This window comes from Cupressus sempervirens, chromosome 8, assembly GCF_028749045.1.
Source record: "Cupressus sempervirens isolate cs-2001-9-10 chromosome 8, ASM2874904v1, whole genome shotgun sequence".
NCBI classification, from domain to species: Eukaryota; Viridiplantae; Streptophyta; class Pinopsida; order Cupressales; family Cupressaceae; genus Cupressus; species Cupressus sempervirens.
In genome coordinates this window covers 783,744,163-783,764,223 of record NC_143125.1, presented here as the reverse complement: position 1 = coordinate 783,764,223, position 20,061 = coordinate 783,744,163, and the positions used below count along the sequence as shown (strand labels likewise).

General features: G+C 36.4%; 1 protein-coding gene across 1 annotated transcript in view; it reads right to left on the bottom strand.

Moving 5' to 3' along the window:
* Nucleotides 1–3,347: 3,347 nt before the first annotated feature.
* LOC149544745 (acyl-CoA-binding domain-containing protein 1-like) overlaps nt 3,348–20,061 on the bottom strand; it is an 80,762-nt gene continuing 64,048 nt past the window's right edge. The window contains exon 6 of the mRNA XM_089795326.1: nt 3,348–3,879. Coding sequence (XP_089651452.1) covers nt 3,712–3,879 — 168 coding nt within the window. The 3' untranslated portion in view covers nt 3,348–3,711. The remainder of the gene's footprint in view (nt 3,880–20,061) is intronic.

The window sequence follows — 20,061 nt, the reverse complement described above, 5'->3', positions numbered from 1 at the left end:
TATCCCATGGGTCATCATGGGAGCCACTATATAAAATGATTATTAGGTTGTTGATCACCACTATTTAACACAAGTTTTTCTAATGGCAATTGATTCAAACCAAAGCCTTGGCTCATTTGTACTTATGGGTTGGTAAAGGCAATATTAGTTTAGCTTACCATCATGCGCTAACTTTATTTATGTTTGGAAAAGACTTTAAATAATCACACCAACAAAAAAAGTGGTTGCAATATGTTTGGAAAAGACTTTAAATAATCACACCAACAAAAAAAGTGGTTGCAATAATGTATTGCAACCAAAATCAATTGATATTGATATAACCTAGGGTATCAATTTAAGTTCAGGTTCAAAGAATCGTTTCATTAGTACAACAAAATTTTAAATGGGGTTTTGGCCCGTTTGGGTTTGTTAGTACAAAAACTTGTAAAAATCATATGATGTATGTAAACCTAGAAGCATGACTTAAGAGTAGAACACCATATAGTATCATGAAAACAACAAAAACACCATAATCTTGTAATCATAGCATCATACCAACATCAAAATATTAAAATGATCAAATTTAGTTCAATAGTCATTTTTTTTACTCTCAACAATTGGAACTTTATACTAAGTTTCAATCATTTAATGAATTGTCCAAATCTTATTCTTCTTCATCATCAAAGACATTAATTGATTTAGAAACAGTGTCAATGCCAATGGGATAAGCTACATCAATAGCATTCTCCCTTTCCAAGATCTTAAATGCTCATCACTTTTTCACTACACTAAGAGCTTGGTTGTTTGTAATTAACATCCTACTTGAAAAATGTTTAAAAAGAAAGCTAGCAACTTCTTTAGCCTATTGAGAAAAAAATTTATCGGTAAAAGGCATAATGCATTATTTATTATATTTAAACTACGGGAACTAGAGGGGAAAAAACAAGGAAGAAAACCCCCAATATAGCCTAGGACTTTATATGTCCTGTTATAAATAACATTTGCATTTGTTTAGTCATAGGTCTTTGCAAGGGCACAATGATTTAACACTATAGATAGCTTCCAATTAATCTAACACATGGGTCAATATCAACAATTTGACATAAATTTCAGTGGAGAATCTTTAAGGCAATGATTATCAACATTTTTTTCATAATATACTTTTTAAGTGGAAATGTACTTGGTTTGCCTAATTATGATGTAGTTTGACCCTAATTCGACCTAGGTTCAACCTAGTCGAACCAACATGCCTAAGTTCAAACCCTAGGTGAACCAAACCAAAACAAAGTACCAATTCAAACGCAACCCTACTCTAGCGCTAAAACAAACAAACTAAGTAATTTTGGGTGTAACCATATGCATTTTAAAACCAAAAAAAAAATTATAAAAGAGTTGCAATTTTCTTTTAGCCAATAAACTTTAAAGATTAAAATATTGAAATAGAGTCATTATTATCAATGATCAATGTAATCACTCCCTAAATTTGTTTTGTTCAGTTCATGTTTGCCCTTTTGGCTCTATCTGTCATCTGTTATTTTGTTCTTAATTCAAATTCTACTATTCAAGTTCATTTTTTATTAAATGATAATAATATTACAAAGGACGGCAGTAAAGCGATTGCCCTCACTAGATATTTTCGCCTAAATTTAATATAGGCATGACAAACCCAAACCAAATAAAGGAACGGAGGGAGAGAGAGAGGGGTAGAAACTTGCCATCCTCCTAAAAAGCTTGGAAATAGGAAACGAAAATGACCACATGGCATAGAGGGAATATGTTTTTAAAGTTCGGCAAACCTCAAATAAATATCTAAGTGCATTTGGTCGACCCCTCCCCCAAAATGCATAAAAGGAATTTTTTTGCTAGTTGGGCAAACTGCCAATAAATAAATCTTTAAGGCTCGAGTCCCACAAATGCCATCTTTTTCAAAAGTAGAGCTGCACCTACCGAAATTTTTTATGAAAATTATAAGGTGGATCCTATCAATTCTATGGCTATGGCCCTAAACGGCATCTCAGAGTAATACCCATGATACTGAGATGTAGCCGCACCCCTACCACTGATAGCAAAGTCACTACCAAAAGTAAAAGGAGTGGGTAGACCCTAGATATGCCCTCCAATAACTACTGTAGGCCGCAGATCAGCTGCGATAATAGAGGTTCTCTATTGGTTGAGGGAGGAGGGGATATCAGATTCTAGATTAGAAAGAAAGGAGGGGGTATCCCAAATATCGAAATTATATCTAGGAAAAATAGTATCAGGGGGATTGGTGGAGTGAGTTGGGCGCCAATTGCTGGTTCTATGAATTTTGTAGTGACAAGTTTCAGCTCCTAAGTTTTAAGGAAAATATTTTTAAATTTTATACTTTGGTAAAAACAAATTAAATTTTGATGAGAATAAAATATATCAGTTTTTGACAAGATGCTAAATTTTTCTTTAAGTTGGTGGGGCTATTTCCAGCCCCACCCCATTTTCACCCACTCAAAATAAGAGTCCTGAAAAAATCAGTCTCTTATTTTGAAGGGAAATACTCTAATTAATCTAGTAGCCCCCAGAAAAATTCTTGTAGGACCTTTTGAACCTTAAAAATAGACCTATAGAAATATTATATTAAGGCAAAGAGCTGGAGATATAATGTTGATAAACAGCAAATGCCACTTTTGGTAACAACTGATTTCCATTGCAATGTATCAAGGAAACACAGTGTGATAACAAAATGTGTTTTTGTAGCAACCAATTCATGTTAGTTTGTGTTCATACAAATCATTTGAAACTTCTAACAGATCAATGAAGGAGATGTAATTCAACCTCCGTTAATATAATAAAGATCATCTAATCTGTTCATAAGGAACTGCTTATAATGAAATATAATTGTACAATTGGTCATTTGATTCCTTAACTGCAAATCTTTAGACGTTTTTCAATTATGAACTCATTATTGTGCAATTGGTCATTTGATTCCTTAATTGCAAGCCTTTAGACATTTTTCAATTATGACCCCATAATTGCACAATTGGTCATTTGATTCCTCAATTGCAAGTCTTTGGACATTTTTCAATTATGAACTCATGATTGTACAATTGGTCGCCTGATTCCTTAATTGCAAGTCTTCGCACATTTTTCAATTATGAACTCGCGAGGTGGTAGTTACAAAAATTGAAAATAGCAATTTACTTACGATAATAAGAACTTATTCTTTAAATTGCTTCCGGCGATCTTAATTGGGAATATTGTTGTATAGGAACTACTCCTATAAGCAGGCACTTTGCGAGGATTCGCTCCATTCTGTTATATTAAAAAGCAAAAGAACCCGAGTTTTTTAAGTCTTACTCGCAACTTATTCTGGAGGATATAACAAGAGAGGAAGGTACAAAAAGAAAGCCCAAGTGCATTTATATTAATGTGGTATATACTTTAGTAAAGCATGTACGGATGTCAGAATGATTTACAACGCTAACATATCACTCCATCAAAATACAATAAAATAATGTATATGATGCTTCCAAAGATGAATAATCAAGGATGAACATAAGGATCAACCATATTTACCATCAAACATTGATGCAGTCTTCTTTCTGGTACATATTTACAGAAAATCAAACCCCACAAATGCTATTGCATTTATAATAGTTCAGAGGTGTGACAAACATCACAAATCAATCATCACATTCATTTATAATAAATGCACCATCTGTCTCGTATTCCATAGTTCATCGGAGAAAAATACACCAATCAAGCATTGCCAGACATCCATGTCCATTTTGTAGGACAAATATCGCATGGAGCATCACCATCATTGTCCTTGATGGAAACATCTGCACCATGGTCGATAAGGTACTTGGCAATATCCTCCCGCTCACAAACAAAGGCATAATGAAGAGGAGTTTGCCCTTCCATGTCCTGATACAACAGGTGGAATATAAAATGTCATTTACTGTAAATAGGCAAAAATATTTTAAATGACTCTTTACATTTCTCAAATTAATTTCACAACTTTATTAATGATCCATTAAAATTGAAAGGAACTAGTTAAGATGCACGTCATAAGATTGCTAGAGAGGCAATCTTTATAATTCCGATCAAGATGAAGAAGCAAGATCCCGTGCAAATCTTGCTCCGGAATGCCAACTGGTGCAACATAGACTTATTGTGCAACATACATTTTCATAACAAATAACAACAAATTTGTTTGTAAAGGAACATTAACCTGTCTGCCTTTAAAAACCATTTTACTGCTCAAATCACATTTATTACAGCCCAGTGCAGTATGATCAAACTCTGGCTAATTGCATTGTTATGATTAGACTGGCATAAATTATTTAAATACATCTATTTTTTTAAATACAAAATTTCTATATCTTGTTTATTTTGAAATATTATGTTCGTTATTGTAGATTAACATTTTGGCATGTAAGACAATTGTCAAATTCGATACTAAAATAAAAGTTATTAACATAGGGAGCATATTGTGGTGTAACGGCAAAGGGGTTGCATCATTAATAGTGCAGCCATGATTCAAATCCCAACTTGACCCAAATAAATGGTGTTAATAACTATATATTACTGTCGGTTTGGGCGCTCCTTCACAGGGTTAGTGTGCTCGGGATCTATACCCCTGCTGGATTAATTTCAACAATAAAAAATATATATTAACAGAGTTTGTGTTAATTTTCACGGTCATCTGTTCTGACTTATAAAGAGTTTCTCCTCACGTCTATATAGTAAGCTCCCTAATTAGATATAATGCCCTCATTTAGCATCCAAAATTTTAGCTGAAAATATTTTCCTGACCACTATGCTTTGTTTGTAACTATTTCCTCCTGTTCGTTAGCTAGGAGGATGAGTGGGAAAGACTCCAATATGTGACACTGGAAAGAATGGAATGTGCCAAGTATGTCCCAAGAATTAAACACACTACAGATGAGTTCATGTCATGCATAGGCTTTGCCCTCCCATAGAGACACTCAAAGCTGAGAAGTTTAGAGCCTATGGGAGTTGTGGCCCTATTAGCAGGGCAGTGGCTGTAACAATCAAGTATGAGTTCTAATCATTTATAAGAAAAGCCTTGAAATTTAACAGTTACATTTTTGGATGTGGAACGAACACATTGTTAATATGTAGGAAAACAATAAGGAAATGTTGAAGAGCAAACTCTTTTTCAAGCATGAAATGAATATAAGAGAGCCAAAATCCATGAAAACAAAAAGAAATGTTGAAGAACAAATTCTTTGTTCATGGTTGCATATTTATGTATTAAAAAATATAAAATGTGAACAAGCAACCCATAAGACGGCTCAAGTCTGAACGAAAATTATGACTCTGTAAGATATTTAAATAAGCAAGTTAAGCAATAGCATGATAATAGCAACTAAAATTATAGACCCGAGCCCTAACACTCAGGGAGTTGAGTCCACCGAGTACTCGCACAAGTCTTTATCTGGGACTCGCCGAGTCTTAGGGCCGACCCCCCAGTCCTGGGTGAGGTCTCTCGGGTCTGCCAGCTTAAAAACTACGTTTTTTTTCTTTTATATATATCCTAACAATTTAGTTCTAGATAAATTGGAAACTGGATTATTATTTTTTACTTAATTCTTATATTTCTAGTTAATTTTATTTAACATGAAAGAATTATGGTGCTGACAAGCCTAATCTCTAAAGACAGCTGTTTGTATTTTGTCTCAGCCATGTAGTGCTTCTTTATCTGAATGCTATTGGAGATTATATGAGAACATTCACACAAAGAAAAGATAGGTTGACTTAGCAGTGCCTCAAAGATCTTGTCTTTTGTTCAGTTCGACCTTCGCCTTCCATCTAGGAAGGTCGTGGGTGTTTCACAAGTCCATTGAGTTGGATGATATTGATCCATATGTTGAATAGACTGTCAATGAACAAAATGATGATAATGTCCTCTTTACTGAAGATACAGCAGAATCAGATGCAGTGGAGAACAAAGGCACTTTTTTAAGAAACAATTCATCAACATTTTAATATCATAGCACCTTCTAGAAGCCTAAAAATTGAGTTACAGTAGGAGAGGAAAGAATAAGATGTATATTGTATTTGATTGGTTTCCCATTTGACATATCATTATATGTAAACATTTATGAACTTATGATGCTGCTATGAATTTGGGGAAGTCTGAAACTATAAACTCTGAAAATTCAAATATTGATGTCTGAAGATCATATGACATGTGTAATGCTTTAATTATGACAAATTGGTAGTCAAATTAGGTTCTTAACTTTCTCTAAATGCATTAGAATTTCTGTTGTTTTATTTGGTAGAACTAAAGTTTTCTTTTTTACCATCCATGCAACTCCCAAGACAGTCCTTTTTTAATCTGCTGAGTCTGCAACGAGTCTGAGTCCTAGAACACTGATACAAGAACTTTTATGACAAGTGTAATATATCAAAAGTACCAGGCACACAAGAATGCCGTAATTAATTAGAGATCAACGAGCATGTCAGCAATATAGACACCAACGAATCTTCTCACAACAGCAGATCAATACATAGATATGACGTGCAGACAGATGGTTGCTGTTGCACGACGTCAGAATGCTGCTACTGTGAAGGAATGGGATCAAATGTATCTCGATCTGATGACTTTCAACAATTCCTCCAATCTGTATTAGATTTATGTAGCCATCAATCCAACTTGGAAATTATTAGATCAGCTTATAAATTACTGGCAGATTTCAGAGATATGAGATTACCATTTGCACTGGGAGAAATCAGGAAGGCAGGTCTACCTTTCAGCAATCCAATTAATATTGATGAGTTAGTCACCTTGCACAGAAAAACATTAACTTTCTCTTTCCTTGGTTCCCATGGTAATTTCCTTAAAACTGTTTTGTGTTTGTACATCTCATGCAATCTACGGAGAATAAGATATTTCCCTCCCAAACAACAGTTTATGGCAGAGTTGATTGTAATTGCTTGTGATTTGGATATTATCTTTTTGCAAACTATATCCTCACCACTTCCTAAAGTCTTCTGTCTAAGTCAAAGAAAAACTCAGCTTCAACAGTGCCATGGGATTGGAGCATCGATCCAATTGAGTAGATAAGCATGCTAGGGTGGTTGCTAAACACTGAAACTGTGATTACAGACTAGAGAGGGTCTTCCAACTCTGAAACTATAAACAAGACAAGAAGTCTGCTTACCAATTCCAACTGGAACAGAAAATATAATGACAAAAGATGACTGGATGATCATATACACAATACCCAGCCATGACTTTTTAAAGGGTTTAAAAGTGTCTAGAAAATTACAATAGGTCAATGGCTAACATTTATTTTAATATTTTATTAATTTTGGTACCCTTCAATTAAAATTTAATTAATCAAAGAAGCTCCAATTTTAAAAATTTAGGACCACATAAATTACCTAATTAAATCACATCAATTAACTGTGGGCATTACAACAACGGGCTTGAGAAATTCTGGTGAAAATGACAAGTAAAAGCATGACCATCTAATGGAGATAGATATTTAGATGCTGCTGATATATACACCTTCGTAAACAAGATGTTTCAGGATTGGCAGACCAAAGCTTTGCCAAAAATGGCTACAAATAATGATGTTTTACAGATTTGTAAATTAAATTATAAAATACAAAAAACTGAGTACAAATGTAATTTAGCATTGCATAATCAGTGAGTACAAAGCAGCTTTCTTTGTCCGTCTCCATTCCTGGTTTCTTTTTAAGAATTTCTAGCGGTTGTTCTAGTAGGTCTTTCTCCTTTTCCAAGTAAACATGACCCTGTTTCGACCTAAGCTCCCAAAACCTGAAAAAGCCTGTTTGTTGAGCTCCCTGCCAGAAATTCAAGACATATTCCCGGTAAATGTAAACCTAACTGAGCTCGTGGAAAGAACCAGAAACACCCAAAGCTGAACCATAGCTCATAAGCTAGTCAATAGTGGATTGTTAGAAGCAGTGGCCTTTCTGCCCGCTATAGAATGTCCTGAATTGGTAATAGAATGTGTGAACCATTATGACCCTCAGAGTAGGTGCATAAAGAAAGCTTTAGGAGAAGTCTTGGCAAGAATTGACAAGATAATGGTTTTGTCGTCTCTGAAAATTCCCCACAAAGAGCCTTACGAGCCTTGGACTTTTGAAGAAGCATAGTAGCTGTATAGAAAGAATAAGAAGGATTGCGATTGTGGTGGTGCAAAGTTGGCTCTTAAAACCAGCATCTGGGGGATCAAGGTTGCCTAAGCTGCTGACTATTGAGCATTTTATTGAAGAAATTGCTGATATAGTATTCCTCTTAAATAAAGTGAAAGGAAATGAGCATGCTTTCCACTGGGAAAACTGTATGTAACTCTTCATCTAGAAGATTGTAGGAGACGAAAAATTTATTGATTGGGTGGACTTGATAGCAGAGGGATTGCATAAAGGGCTTTTGGGTTTGACTAACTTTACTCCCTTTTTCATGTCATCTTTCCTTATTTACATTCTAGTTGTTTCCAAAGAGTGGGAAGGGCTTCTTCGTGAACCATGGACAAAGGATATGACAATATATCAATACTATAAACATTTGTAGACTAGAAAACCCTCTCAAGATTTCAAGAGGATCAATGATGTGTTCTTAGGAAGGCTGGTGTTTGAACTCTGAGAAAAAGAAAATTGCAAGCTTTCTGAGGAATCCATGCAAGCAATACAAACCTATGGTTGCTATTACATTCAGTTTCCCAAGTTTACCTATCTCAGAGTTGGCGCTTTTGATGGCAAGCCCTTCAAGTTATCTCACTATTGTTTAGACAATATTGTTCTACTGGAGCTTTGCAGGCAACTGATCATTGTAGAAAATGTGTCTGAAAGTACTAAGAAAACGTCTGCGATTCTTTTTCCTATAGAATTGGGTCATTACAGATGCACAAATCTCAAGCATGCTATGATGGTAAAAATAGAGATGTCTGACCTCTATCTCAAACCTTATATTGCTAGGAATGGTTTTGACTATTCAGGATTTGCTAAAGAAAAACTCAAAGTTGCATCCTCTTTCAGAGATATTCCTCATTTAGAGGATTACTGGGCCAACTGCTCTAATGAATTGGAGGTTAGAAAATGGTTATGTTCAAGGATGACTTTAGATCAAGTAAAAACCTTCCAAGGTAACATAAGTTGCATCCTCTTTCAGACGTATTCCTCATTTAGAGGATTATCGGGCCAACTGCTCTAATGAATTGGAGGTTAGAAAATGGTTATGTTCAAGGATGACTTTAGATCAAGTAAAAACCTTCCAAGGTAACATGGACATTGGAGGAGTGAAAGATGAGGAAAAGGAGGAGGTAATAGACCCTTGGTATATTGAACAAATTGAATGTTTTCCCATTTCTGAAGTAGACTAGAGCAAAAGGGAAGAGGATGATCTGCATTCCCGAATGGCAGATGTGCTTACAAGAATTGAGGAATGGTTTAAAAAGAAGAAAGGCCAGGGAACCATTGTCAAATTACCAAAGGAGCGTTCAAACACTAGAGAAAAGAAATCCCCTCAAAAGCTAATCGTTTCCTCTTACTATGGTGTAAATGACTCTATTGCAGGTAAACAGGAAGTTGAAGCTGAAGTGGACATATACAAAGTTCAAGTTCAACCGAAGGTGGAAGCCATCAGAAGAACTACTCGTTCAAGTACCAAAAGGAAAAAGGACAAACAGCCCTAAAGGAGGAAAAGCCCTAATAGAATTGGATTCCCCTGAAACAGAACAGGTTCTTGTTAACAGTATTTCAAGAATGGAAGAAAGTGATCAAATATCAGCTGGAGATGGGAGTGTGCCCATGGATACCCTCACCCTAGCCAATACCTTCACTATGCCTGAGAAGAGTCTCATAGCACCGAAGTGGCTAGAAACCTCAGTTGTAAAGAAATGAAACATAGTACCATTATCCCTACCCATCGATGACCTAGTGAGCAAATGCCTAGGTAAATCTTTTAGAGCCAAGAAGGCAAAAATTGAATCCCGACTCGAGTTAGATAAAGACGCAGGGCATTTGTTGGCCGAGATCGCCAAACCACCTCAGGACAAAGCTGAAGATGAGATAGCTCCTCAGGACTACCAAGTGTCGAAGGTGGACCTTGGAAAAGATAATAGGGTGGTTGATATGAAGATATTTGAGGTCTCCAACAAGAAAATTGCAAACAGAGTTTGCAAGGATGCCAAAGATAAACAAGACATGAAGGAAACAATGAAGAGTATGGCCCAATACATTAATGTTATTTTGCATCCAGAGCCAAGCCACTTAGTGAAATGTCTGCCATCGTTGATGTTAAATCACCAGTCAACCAGGAGTTCTTAGACAATCCGCAAAGGAGCAAAGCAGTTACCAAAATATTTGAAGAACGGATTCAATTTGTCCAAGATGAGACCGTGAAGCAAATAAACCTCCTAAAAAAAGCCTGAAAGGAAACTGCCAATATGATTAGAAAGATGGAATCAATTATCGATGTTCATGAAAAAGAGAAGGCTAACTGGGTCAGAGAAGTTTCATGGATGAACAAAGTACAAGAATATGGTTTACAAAATTTCACTGCAGAACAGTCGATGGTAGGTTTGGATGACAAACCCTCTATGTGATCAAAGACTGCATTGAATGGAGGAATGAAGCTATCACACAAGAAATTTCAGCTATCAAAGATCTGCTCAATGGACTTGATGACATTGACGATATCATCCAAGGTGATTTGAAATGGTTCCATAAACAATGGGCTAAAGAGGATAAAGATCCAGTTGCTCCCACTGAAGAGATTGTCAAAGACATGCAAAAGAAGTTCCTGGAGGTGAAAGAAAAGAAGATGCTACCAAAGTAGGACTTCTCCAACATAGCCCACGTGGAAGTCATGCTGATGATTAATCAGAAACATCTGGAGATGCATGAAGCAAAGATTGGTGAGCTTCATAAGGAAAAAGAGGTCTGGAAGCAGAGAATCGCATATCTGGGTCTACCACATCAATCAACTATCTCTGCCTTCACTATTGCATATGAGAGATGGAAATTAGGGAAACTTTCTGCTGCTGCTGTGGAGAAATCTTAGGACCCTATGACCCCTAGAGTCGTCTAGATGGCAAAGATTGTCATATTTTAGTTTCTTTCCTTTATCATGCTTTAAGCAGTTAGCATAGTTAAGTAACTAAAAACTACTAGATTTTGGTGGGGTAATTTTAGATCATGGCTTATCTAGCCCTTAAAAAGGATATATATATGTAATAACTGACTACTACAAAGGGTAGACTCTCAGTAGATACGAGACAGAACTATTTTTGATTAGTATCTATGCTTTGAATTCTAAGTAAGATCCTAGTGATAAGGAATATAAAATTCTGCTAGTTTTATGATTTGAGCTTTCTCGGATAGGTATTGTTGTCTATTCAACTGTGATTTATTTACTTGTGAAGATGAATCACATGTGAAAGTTATTCATTACTTATAGATGAAATCTTGTATTGAAATGAGAAGAAACTGAGGGAAGCAAGTGAAAGTCATAGTTAGTTTTCATTTTTAATATATAATCATGTGGATGATTGTTGTTATTAAATCTGAATGGTTTTTCCAACTGCACATTCTCTTCATATTGAAGAATTGATTGTTATAATCTTTTAAGTATTTTCTGGTAAAATATTCATGGTAAGGTATAACCTCATAAAGAGAAATTAACGAATATCTTTCAATTTGGTTGCTGCACATTTAATATTGGAAAGCCATATTATTTCCGTGGGAACTCAAACAGTTGGTGTTAATCTGGTATTTTCTCTATTAAGTTTAGCTCACTTTTGTCAAGAAAAAACTGTTCACTAACAAGGATGATGTCGCAAGGTTTTTTATATGAAACCCAGTCTCTCAAATGTCTTTTTGAAAACAATAGTTTTTCTATTTGCAATATTTTAGTTTGAGAAATAAATATGTTTTCTCCTGGTCATAAAATATTCCTACTAAAAAGAGAGAATATTTTGATATGTAGCTAGGTCAGATCCCTTCTTGGGCTGACCTAGTACACCTAATGGCTAATTGGCTTGTCGACCTTAGCTATGTTGCAAATGAACCTTGTCATATCAATCCTTATTTGGGTCTGGACATAATTGGGTGATTCATGTAACTTGCAGTTATGTAATTGGGCAAGACCTACATGAATGTAACTTCTAATTAACCGATCTGATCCTTTTCTTGGTGCCAAAATTACAAGGCTGACTGGAGGTAAATTAGGACATGGATATGCAAGGCCATTATTGCATCAATAGTAATGAATTCTGTATTGTACAGAATATGCAGTGTGCTAAGGAGTGATGATAAGAACGTATCATCTCTGTTTGGGAAGGCAACAGATTTGATGCTTTGTCTATGGTTAAAGATCACTAACTTAAAATTACCATGGTATCAGACTGGGTCTAAGGAAACAATCCGAACCAGAATAGGAAAACTGAATTCTAGAAGATTTGTGATGACTAATGGGTGTCAAATACATGGTTCAATGGATTATTGAAAACTGAGAAATTCTTGCTAACTACATAGTGATAGGAATTTGAGAGAAAGAACCTATTCAGATTGTCATTGCAAATAGTTTCTTCAGAAAGGAAGAAATGACAATCAAAGTGAGACTATTCAGCTGCAGAAATGAGATACCGAAGGAGCTTGAATGGCAGATGTAGAATGACAAGTTTTTTGCAGAGGATCAGCAATCTTGTGTAGCAATGTGACTGCAAAGCTCATAGTTGGGCAAGCATTGGAGCCAATAACCTAGTATTGTGATAATCAAAGCTATGAGAATGTTTCTCTTATTAGGCGGCAGTCACAGCTGAGAGGGAGTCTCAGAATTTAGGTGATCCTTTATGTGCTTTAATGAATTCTTCTCTGTGAGAAAGAAGTTTGAGGTGCAATCCCTTGTTAATGAGTTCTTTGTGAAGGAGAAATCTGAGGAGCAATCCCTTATTAATAAGTTCTTCTCTCAGAGAGAAGTTTGAGGTGCAATCCCTTGTTAATGAGTTCTCTACAAGAGAATTTCAAGGTGAAACCCTTGTTAATGCTTTCTTCTCTATGAGAAAAGTTCATGTCGAAATTCCTTATTAATGCATTCTTCTTTGCAAGAGAAGTTTGAAGTGAAAGCCCTTTACAAATAGGCACAAGGCATGGTGGAGATGCATTCTTCTTTAGAAGACTAAGTTGAAAGCCCTTGTTCCACCTTTTGCAAGTAGGTATGGTAGATCCACCCTTTCCAAGTAAGTATAGTAGATCCACCCTCTGTGAGCAGGCATGGTGGATGTCATGTAAGAAATCCCATGATGTAGCACTTTTTGTCATCACATTTTATAGATGATCACTTGCGTTTCCATTCATGGAAGTAGCCATAATGGACCCACCCTCTAGGAGTAGCCATGGTGGTTGTGATCATTTGCATTTCCATGGGAGTAGCCATGATGGTTGTCTCTATGCAACTTGGATATTGATAAGGAATTCACCCTAGCTAATGCTTAAGATTGTAGCTGCGAAGAGATCTTTATCTCTGATTTTTCTGCATGTTGAAATTGGGAGAATACCTCAGTATTGTGTCAACAGCTAGAGAAAATATTTTTGATGGTACTCCCATTATGTTAAGTGAGCACAATGTGGCATTAAATGTGTGCGAGGTGTCTCATTATATAAAGAAGAATGCGACATGCAAAGAGTCATGTGAAAAAACTTGCATTCGGAGATTGAGACCTTCAGTTGTGGTAAGAAGAGTCTCCTAATTCAATGTATATATATGATTAGTGTGTGATTATGTGATGGGGACACAACCCAAGAACCAAATAGACACAATAGAAAAGGGAAAATTATATTAACTGAGAAAATAAGCTAGTACAAACAGTACAGGAAAATAAACTTCAAAACATGCCCTAAGGGCTTACAATAGCATAACTCTGGAGATAATTTCTCCTTTCAGTCCCTCCTCTCAAACTCCACTCCGAACTGCCTTTTACAATGCCAAAAATCTCCTTAAATAGACCCCAGAGGGTTAAGGACTAGGAGTACATTCTAGAAAGTGCTAGTAGGCACCCACCGACCAAATAGAAGGTTCCAAAAGCTACGGTAGAAGTCGGTGCAAATCTAGAAGAATCCAGAAACGATAACCAAACTTCCGGGAGGCATAACTTTTGAACCGTAGCTCTGATTGACGAACCGTTTACATTTCCGGAAAGCTCTCGAAGCGCTCTATAGCCCTATGGACCAGCTTCGCTCGTCCCCCATTTTCCGACCCTTTTCGAGGTCATTTAATGCCCCTAACCTGACTTTGAAGCATTCTTAGGAGGTCTCCAAAACCCGAAAAACTGCAATAACTTTCAAACCGTGGGGCCTTTTGACTTGATTCTTTTTCTGGAATGCTCTAAATCACAATTACATTCATCTGGCCAATTCACACCTTCTAGGTCACCAAAATGATGGCCAAATTGCATGCTCCTATTTTTTTGGGATTTTCTAGCACACTGATAGTTGAACTGTGAGAGTTGGAACCTTTATTTGACCCAAATGGGTGTCCAAAAATGAAAACACATGAAACAGAAACTAAGTCTAAGTACATTTTTTTTGGGTGACACAGGATTGCCCTTATACCTCTGGATGCTCCTGCATCATTATGATATTGTATCAAGTTGAGAGCATTGAACTTGAACTTTTATTATTAATTAAATAGAAATTTTTCTGGTGTGGCTGGGTTTTCCTCTATATTTGGAGGGTTCTCCCAAGATAAAGTCGTCCTGTCTTTTGTAATTATTTTGTTCTACATTTAGTTATTGTTGTTTATCATTATTTTCAAGCAAAACATCAACATGGTATCAGAGCCAAGTTTGATAACATCAACAAAGAAGAATGCTTAAGACAGTACATGATTGTTAATGTCCTGGTAGCTATGTGAGAAATCATTCATATTTGTGATTATCATGTGGCTAGGAATCACTCAAGGTTGAGTGTGTTCTCATCAGTCAACGGCATCCTCTATGTCTTATCAATATTCTGAAAGAAGTCGGGATGTTATAAAATTATTTTGATCTCTAGTTATGCAAGATACAAGATGGAAATTGGATTGAGTTATTCATCTATACTCAGGTTAGATTCAAGTGTTCACTTCATCGGGGAGTACTTGTTCTAGTTATCTTCTTGAGAAGAATATTGATTGACAGCAGTTTATTTGAAGGTATTGGAATATTTGATTAAATATTTGTACTAAATGTGCCCAATGTACATATTATTATGTCAATCAGGGATGGTGTAAAACAGAACGGCATATTTACTCCATATGAGAGGACCTAATGAATATGGAGTAATCTGCAACTGCCAAGTGTTTTATCTGTCATGACAGTATTTCTGGAGGGATTTGCAATGGTAGTTAGTACTGATTGAAGAAACAATTGCTCGTTGTTTATTGTATTTTCGGTTCAGTTTTACTTAATGGTTCCATTTTCCTTGCATCATCGATGTTCTATGCAATCGTCGGTGGACATTCTTGTTCATATCATCAGTTATGAAGAAGACTCCACCTGTGGCTATTCACCTTCAGCATTCGAGTATTGTCTTGTTCATGGCATTATCATTGGCCACCATTCTTTTTATTATGGCATATTATTCATGTACTGTGATGATTGTGTCAGTCATCCCCTCTCGAATCCTCTGTCAGTTCACAACATTTTGACTACTAAGTTTCAATTCATAATTGTAACCATTCTTTTATAGCCTTGGTCGGTGAATTGTCTATTGGAGATTATGTGTTCAGGTGACAAAAGACTGATTATTATTTGTGAAGAACCCAACCAGTTCAACCCTGCTGCTGTACTTTTTTTATTTAAATTTTTTTTTTGTTGGATCTTTCAGAAGTTGCAGAATGAGGTTTTTGTTTAGGAATTCAGTTAGAGTTGTCCACACAATGGCAAGCTTAGATTAAAATACAATAATTGAATACTGAAAAAAAACAATTAAGGCTTATTTCCAACATACCCGTGTCGAGACCCTAATTTTATTGAAGCAATAAATCAAAGTGCTGGAAATTATAAAATCTGAATTAAGTCCAGCAAACACAATGTTCAAATCTGCTCTTATTCAAACAGCAGGATGCCCAAACAATGGTAGATGAAGTCAAGGAAATGAGCAGTTGTGTTGTGGGAAAGAGACCTCCAACCACAGTGAAAAAAATAACAACAGCAATAATTGAAAGAGAAAGCACAGCAAAAATCCACCCTTCAGAAACACACATCTCCAATAAAACAGTTCCAATTTGGCCTCTGAAATGAAGCCAGCCAGCTGCAACAATTCGTTTGATCTTTCACAAAATAAAAGTCATTATAATCCTCCAGTGCATGCATTCCCAGGAAGACTCCAAACCATAGTAACCACAGGGACGCATCCCCATTATTTTGGGGGGCCACAACCTAGACAGGGACACACCCAAGACAAGGCGATGGCATTCCTGCATCTCCAGCAGTGCCACCAAATTGCCACCAGGAGGGGGACATCCCTGCATCCCCATTGCAGACTTGGGATGACAGGGATGCGTCCCTCAACCCAGCTAGGGACGGCCGGTTGTCCCCTGTTTTTTACATGAAAAAGTGCAAAAAAATAATTTAAAAGGTTTTGTTATGAAAAAAATTGATGTTTGCTACCCCTAGAGTATGTGGGGCCCATCTAGAAGTTGAAATCTCATTAAATCTCTTTGTTTTCTCGTTTCTATTCATTTCATGGATTTCTAATTTTTGCAATAGCAGCAAGAAGAAGAATAAAGAGCTCATAGAAGGGTGATTATTTGAGTGAAGAGTGTGTGGAAGGCAAAAAGAATTAAGGAGCAAGAAGAAGAGGAGAAGCAAGATTGTTCAGCTTATTAAAGAGATTTGTGAAGCAAAAGGTAGGGTTTTTCATGGTTTTTTAATTTTATTTTCTCGTTTTTCAAGTCCAGATCATTGTTTTTTGTTTCTAGTTTGTAGCTTTTAGTTTTAGTTGAATTTTATTTCTAGATTTTAGTAGATGTTTCTTGTTTCATTTCCAAATTTTTTTCGCTTAAATTTTACTTTAAAAAATAGTGATTTTGAAGAAGGGCATAGGCTGAAAGCATGTATTTATTTTATATTTTTTTCATTTTGTAAAATGCAGTGTGAAAATGAGCTCCCAAGGTCATGACTCAAGTAAGTCAAATCACAATGATGATGAGATGGATTTAGAGGCCCATTCTCATAGTAGCCAAGATGATTATAACCCTACGGCTGAGCATAATGAAGAGAATATAGAAACATATTCAGAATCAACAGATAATTGGCCACCCGGTCCACCAGCTACAGATTGCTCCTCTTTTAGCAAAGTGGGCTAGAGGTACTTATGACTCTAAATCTCCTCTCAAACAATTTGCAACAAGGATAACTACACGGACAGCTGCAGGTGGTGGTACAAGGAAGTGGACATGTAACATTTGTAAGACAGAATGGTTTGGGAGCATCACTAGAATTCTCGATGAAAAAGACAAATTTGCATTACAGCATTGAGCTCACCAATCTTTGGTGTGTTCCAGATCCTTACCACCTTGACTTGTAAGCAATAGGTTCAAAATCTTCAGCAGGCTTATGAGTAGGGGCATCCACATTTTTCTACTCCTAGTCCTAGGGGTAGACCACAACAGAGACCTATAGCTACATCATTTGCAAGGGCGGCCACAAGTCCCCCTCTGCATCTAGTGCTATGCTTGGAGCACAGTGCAGCAAGGGGAAAAGAAAGGTGTCATCTCAAAGTAACCCCATTGCTGATTTATTTAATGCTCATCTGAGAGATGAGATAGAGGAGGCCATTAGTAGATTTCTTTTTTCCAATGGAAACCTCTTCATGTGACACGGTCTCCTTACTATAAGGAGATGATGCAGCTAGTGGCAAGGGGAGGAGGACCATCATTTGTGCCACCTGATGAGCACAAATTGCAGACTACAATCTTGGATGAAGTGTATCCCAAGATTGCTTTAGATAAGGGGAACTTGAGGCCTGTGTGGGAGGAGTTTGGTTACAGCATCATCATGGATGGGTGGATGGACATTAGGAACCATCCACTCATCAATATCATCATCACATGCATAGAGGGGCCATTTTTTCTCAAGGCTATTGATTGTTCAAGGCATCGAAAGGATGTCGATTTTCAATTGCATATACTTCGGGATGCTATTGAGGAGGTTGGGCCACAAAATGTGGTCCAAGTAGTGACAAATGCAACACCTATGTACAGAGCTACAAGGAGACTTGTTGAGACACCTGACAAACACATTTGTTGGACTCCATGTTGTGTGTGTGCCACGAACAATGCATTAAAGGACATGGGGAAGATTCTTGGATTAAGGGAGTAGTGAGCGATGCTAGAGATGTGCAAATGTTTATCTGCAATCACCACATATCACATGCCTTCTTCAAGAGCCTCGCAAGGAAGGAATTCCTAAAACCAGTTGAGACCTGATATGCATCCTACTTCATTCTTTTGGAGAGAATGATTGAGTTGCAAGAACCATTACAACTCATGGTTATGAAGAATGAGTGGAATATGTGGGATAGGTCTAGGACAGAGCAGGGGTTGAGGGTGAAAGAGATAGTGAAGAACAATGTATTTTGGAATGATGGAAAATACATTGTCTCTTTCATCACTCCAATTTTCCAGGTCATCAAATATGGGAATGCGGATGCAACTACTCTTGGAGAGTTGTACGAGTGCATTGATGCAATGCTTGGCTAGATGAGGGCAATTGTTCGAGAGAGGTACCTAAGTCTAGCATTTTACACTGAGCACATGTGGTCTATTATTCAACATAGATGGGACAGCCTCAACATTCCCTTAAATATGGTTGCTTATGCATCGAATCCAAAGTGGTACGTGCCTAGGCCTGGGAGAGTTACACTATTGAATGATGATGAAGTAATCTATTATCAATTTTGGATTTAGTAGACTTGCACTTGAAAGTTAGAAGTTAGTACACTTGCACTTATGAATATTTAATTTGTTAATTTACTGATTTTAAAATTTGAATTTCAAGTGAAGGAAGGATTCTTCAAGTGCATTGATAGGATGTATGACATTGAGATAGCAGAGAAGGTTTAAACTAAGTGGACCAAATTTGCTAATCTTTGGGGTTATACAGCTAGAGCAAAGGCTGACATAAAAACAATGGCACAAGAGGATCCTATTTTGTGGTAGAATTGTCATGGAACCAAAACAACAACTACCACACTAGCCATTCGTCTCCCATCTTAGTTTTCATGTTCTTCAATTTTAGAACCTTTACTTTTCACTTTCAAATTTCATTTTCACTTTTACTTTAGTCTTTTAGTCATGAATTTCAATTTCCTGATTCTCATACTAGTCATTTGATTGCTATCTTAAGTATATCCAGTTCTTCAGCTTCTGAGAAGAACTGGTCTACTTGTAGCTTCATCCACTCTCTTAAGAGGAATAGACTTACCTCTGAGAAAGCAGAGAAGCTAGTGGTTGTACATTGTGCCTTGCTTATCAAACATCGCAAGACACGTGTGCACAAGGAGAGCCTTGCAGCACAATGATATGTAGAGCCAAAGGAGCCCTCATTGGTTGATGAGGATGTAGATACTTCTGATGCGGGGTTGGTAGTGATGGAATATTGTCATTGATGTCAAAGGATTGAGAAGTATGAACTAAAAGTATCATCAATGTCAAAGGGACGATATGTGAAAGATATGTCTAGAAGAGATATGCGTATAAGGTTGATAAGAGAGAATATGAGTGTAAACATTGAGATTGTTGACAAGAAAGAGGATATGTTTTAATTAATGATTTAAACATTGCTAAATCAATAAAGAATTAAAGTCAAGATAGTTGGAATGATTAAATAGGATGGATGATTGTTTATCAATTCATAATAGATATTACTTTTATAGTATATATATCAATACTTTGTAACGATTATATAAACAGTGACTTCCTTGTCAAAGACTTTAGCAGATATAAAGACAACATTCAGACTTAAGAAGGTCTCTGTAAATACAACAAATGATGACAGTATGTTTTTAAAGTAAGCAATAAGAATGCAGACACAACATAAATAGTATCCACATCATTGTATATGC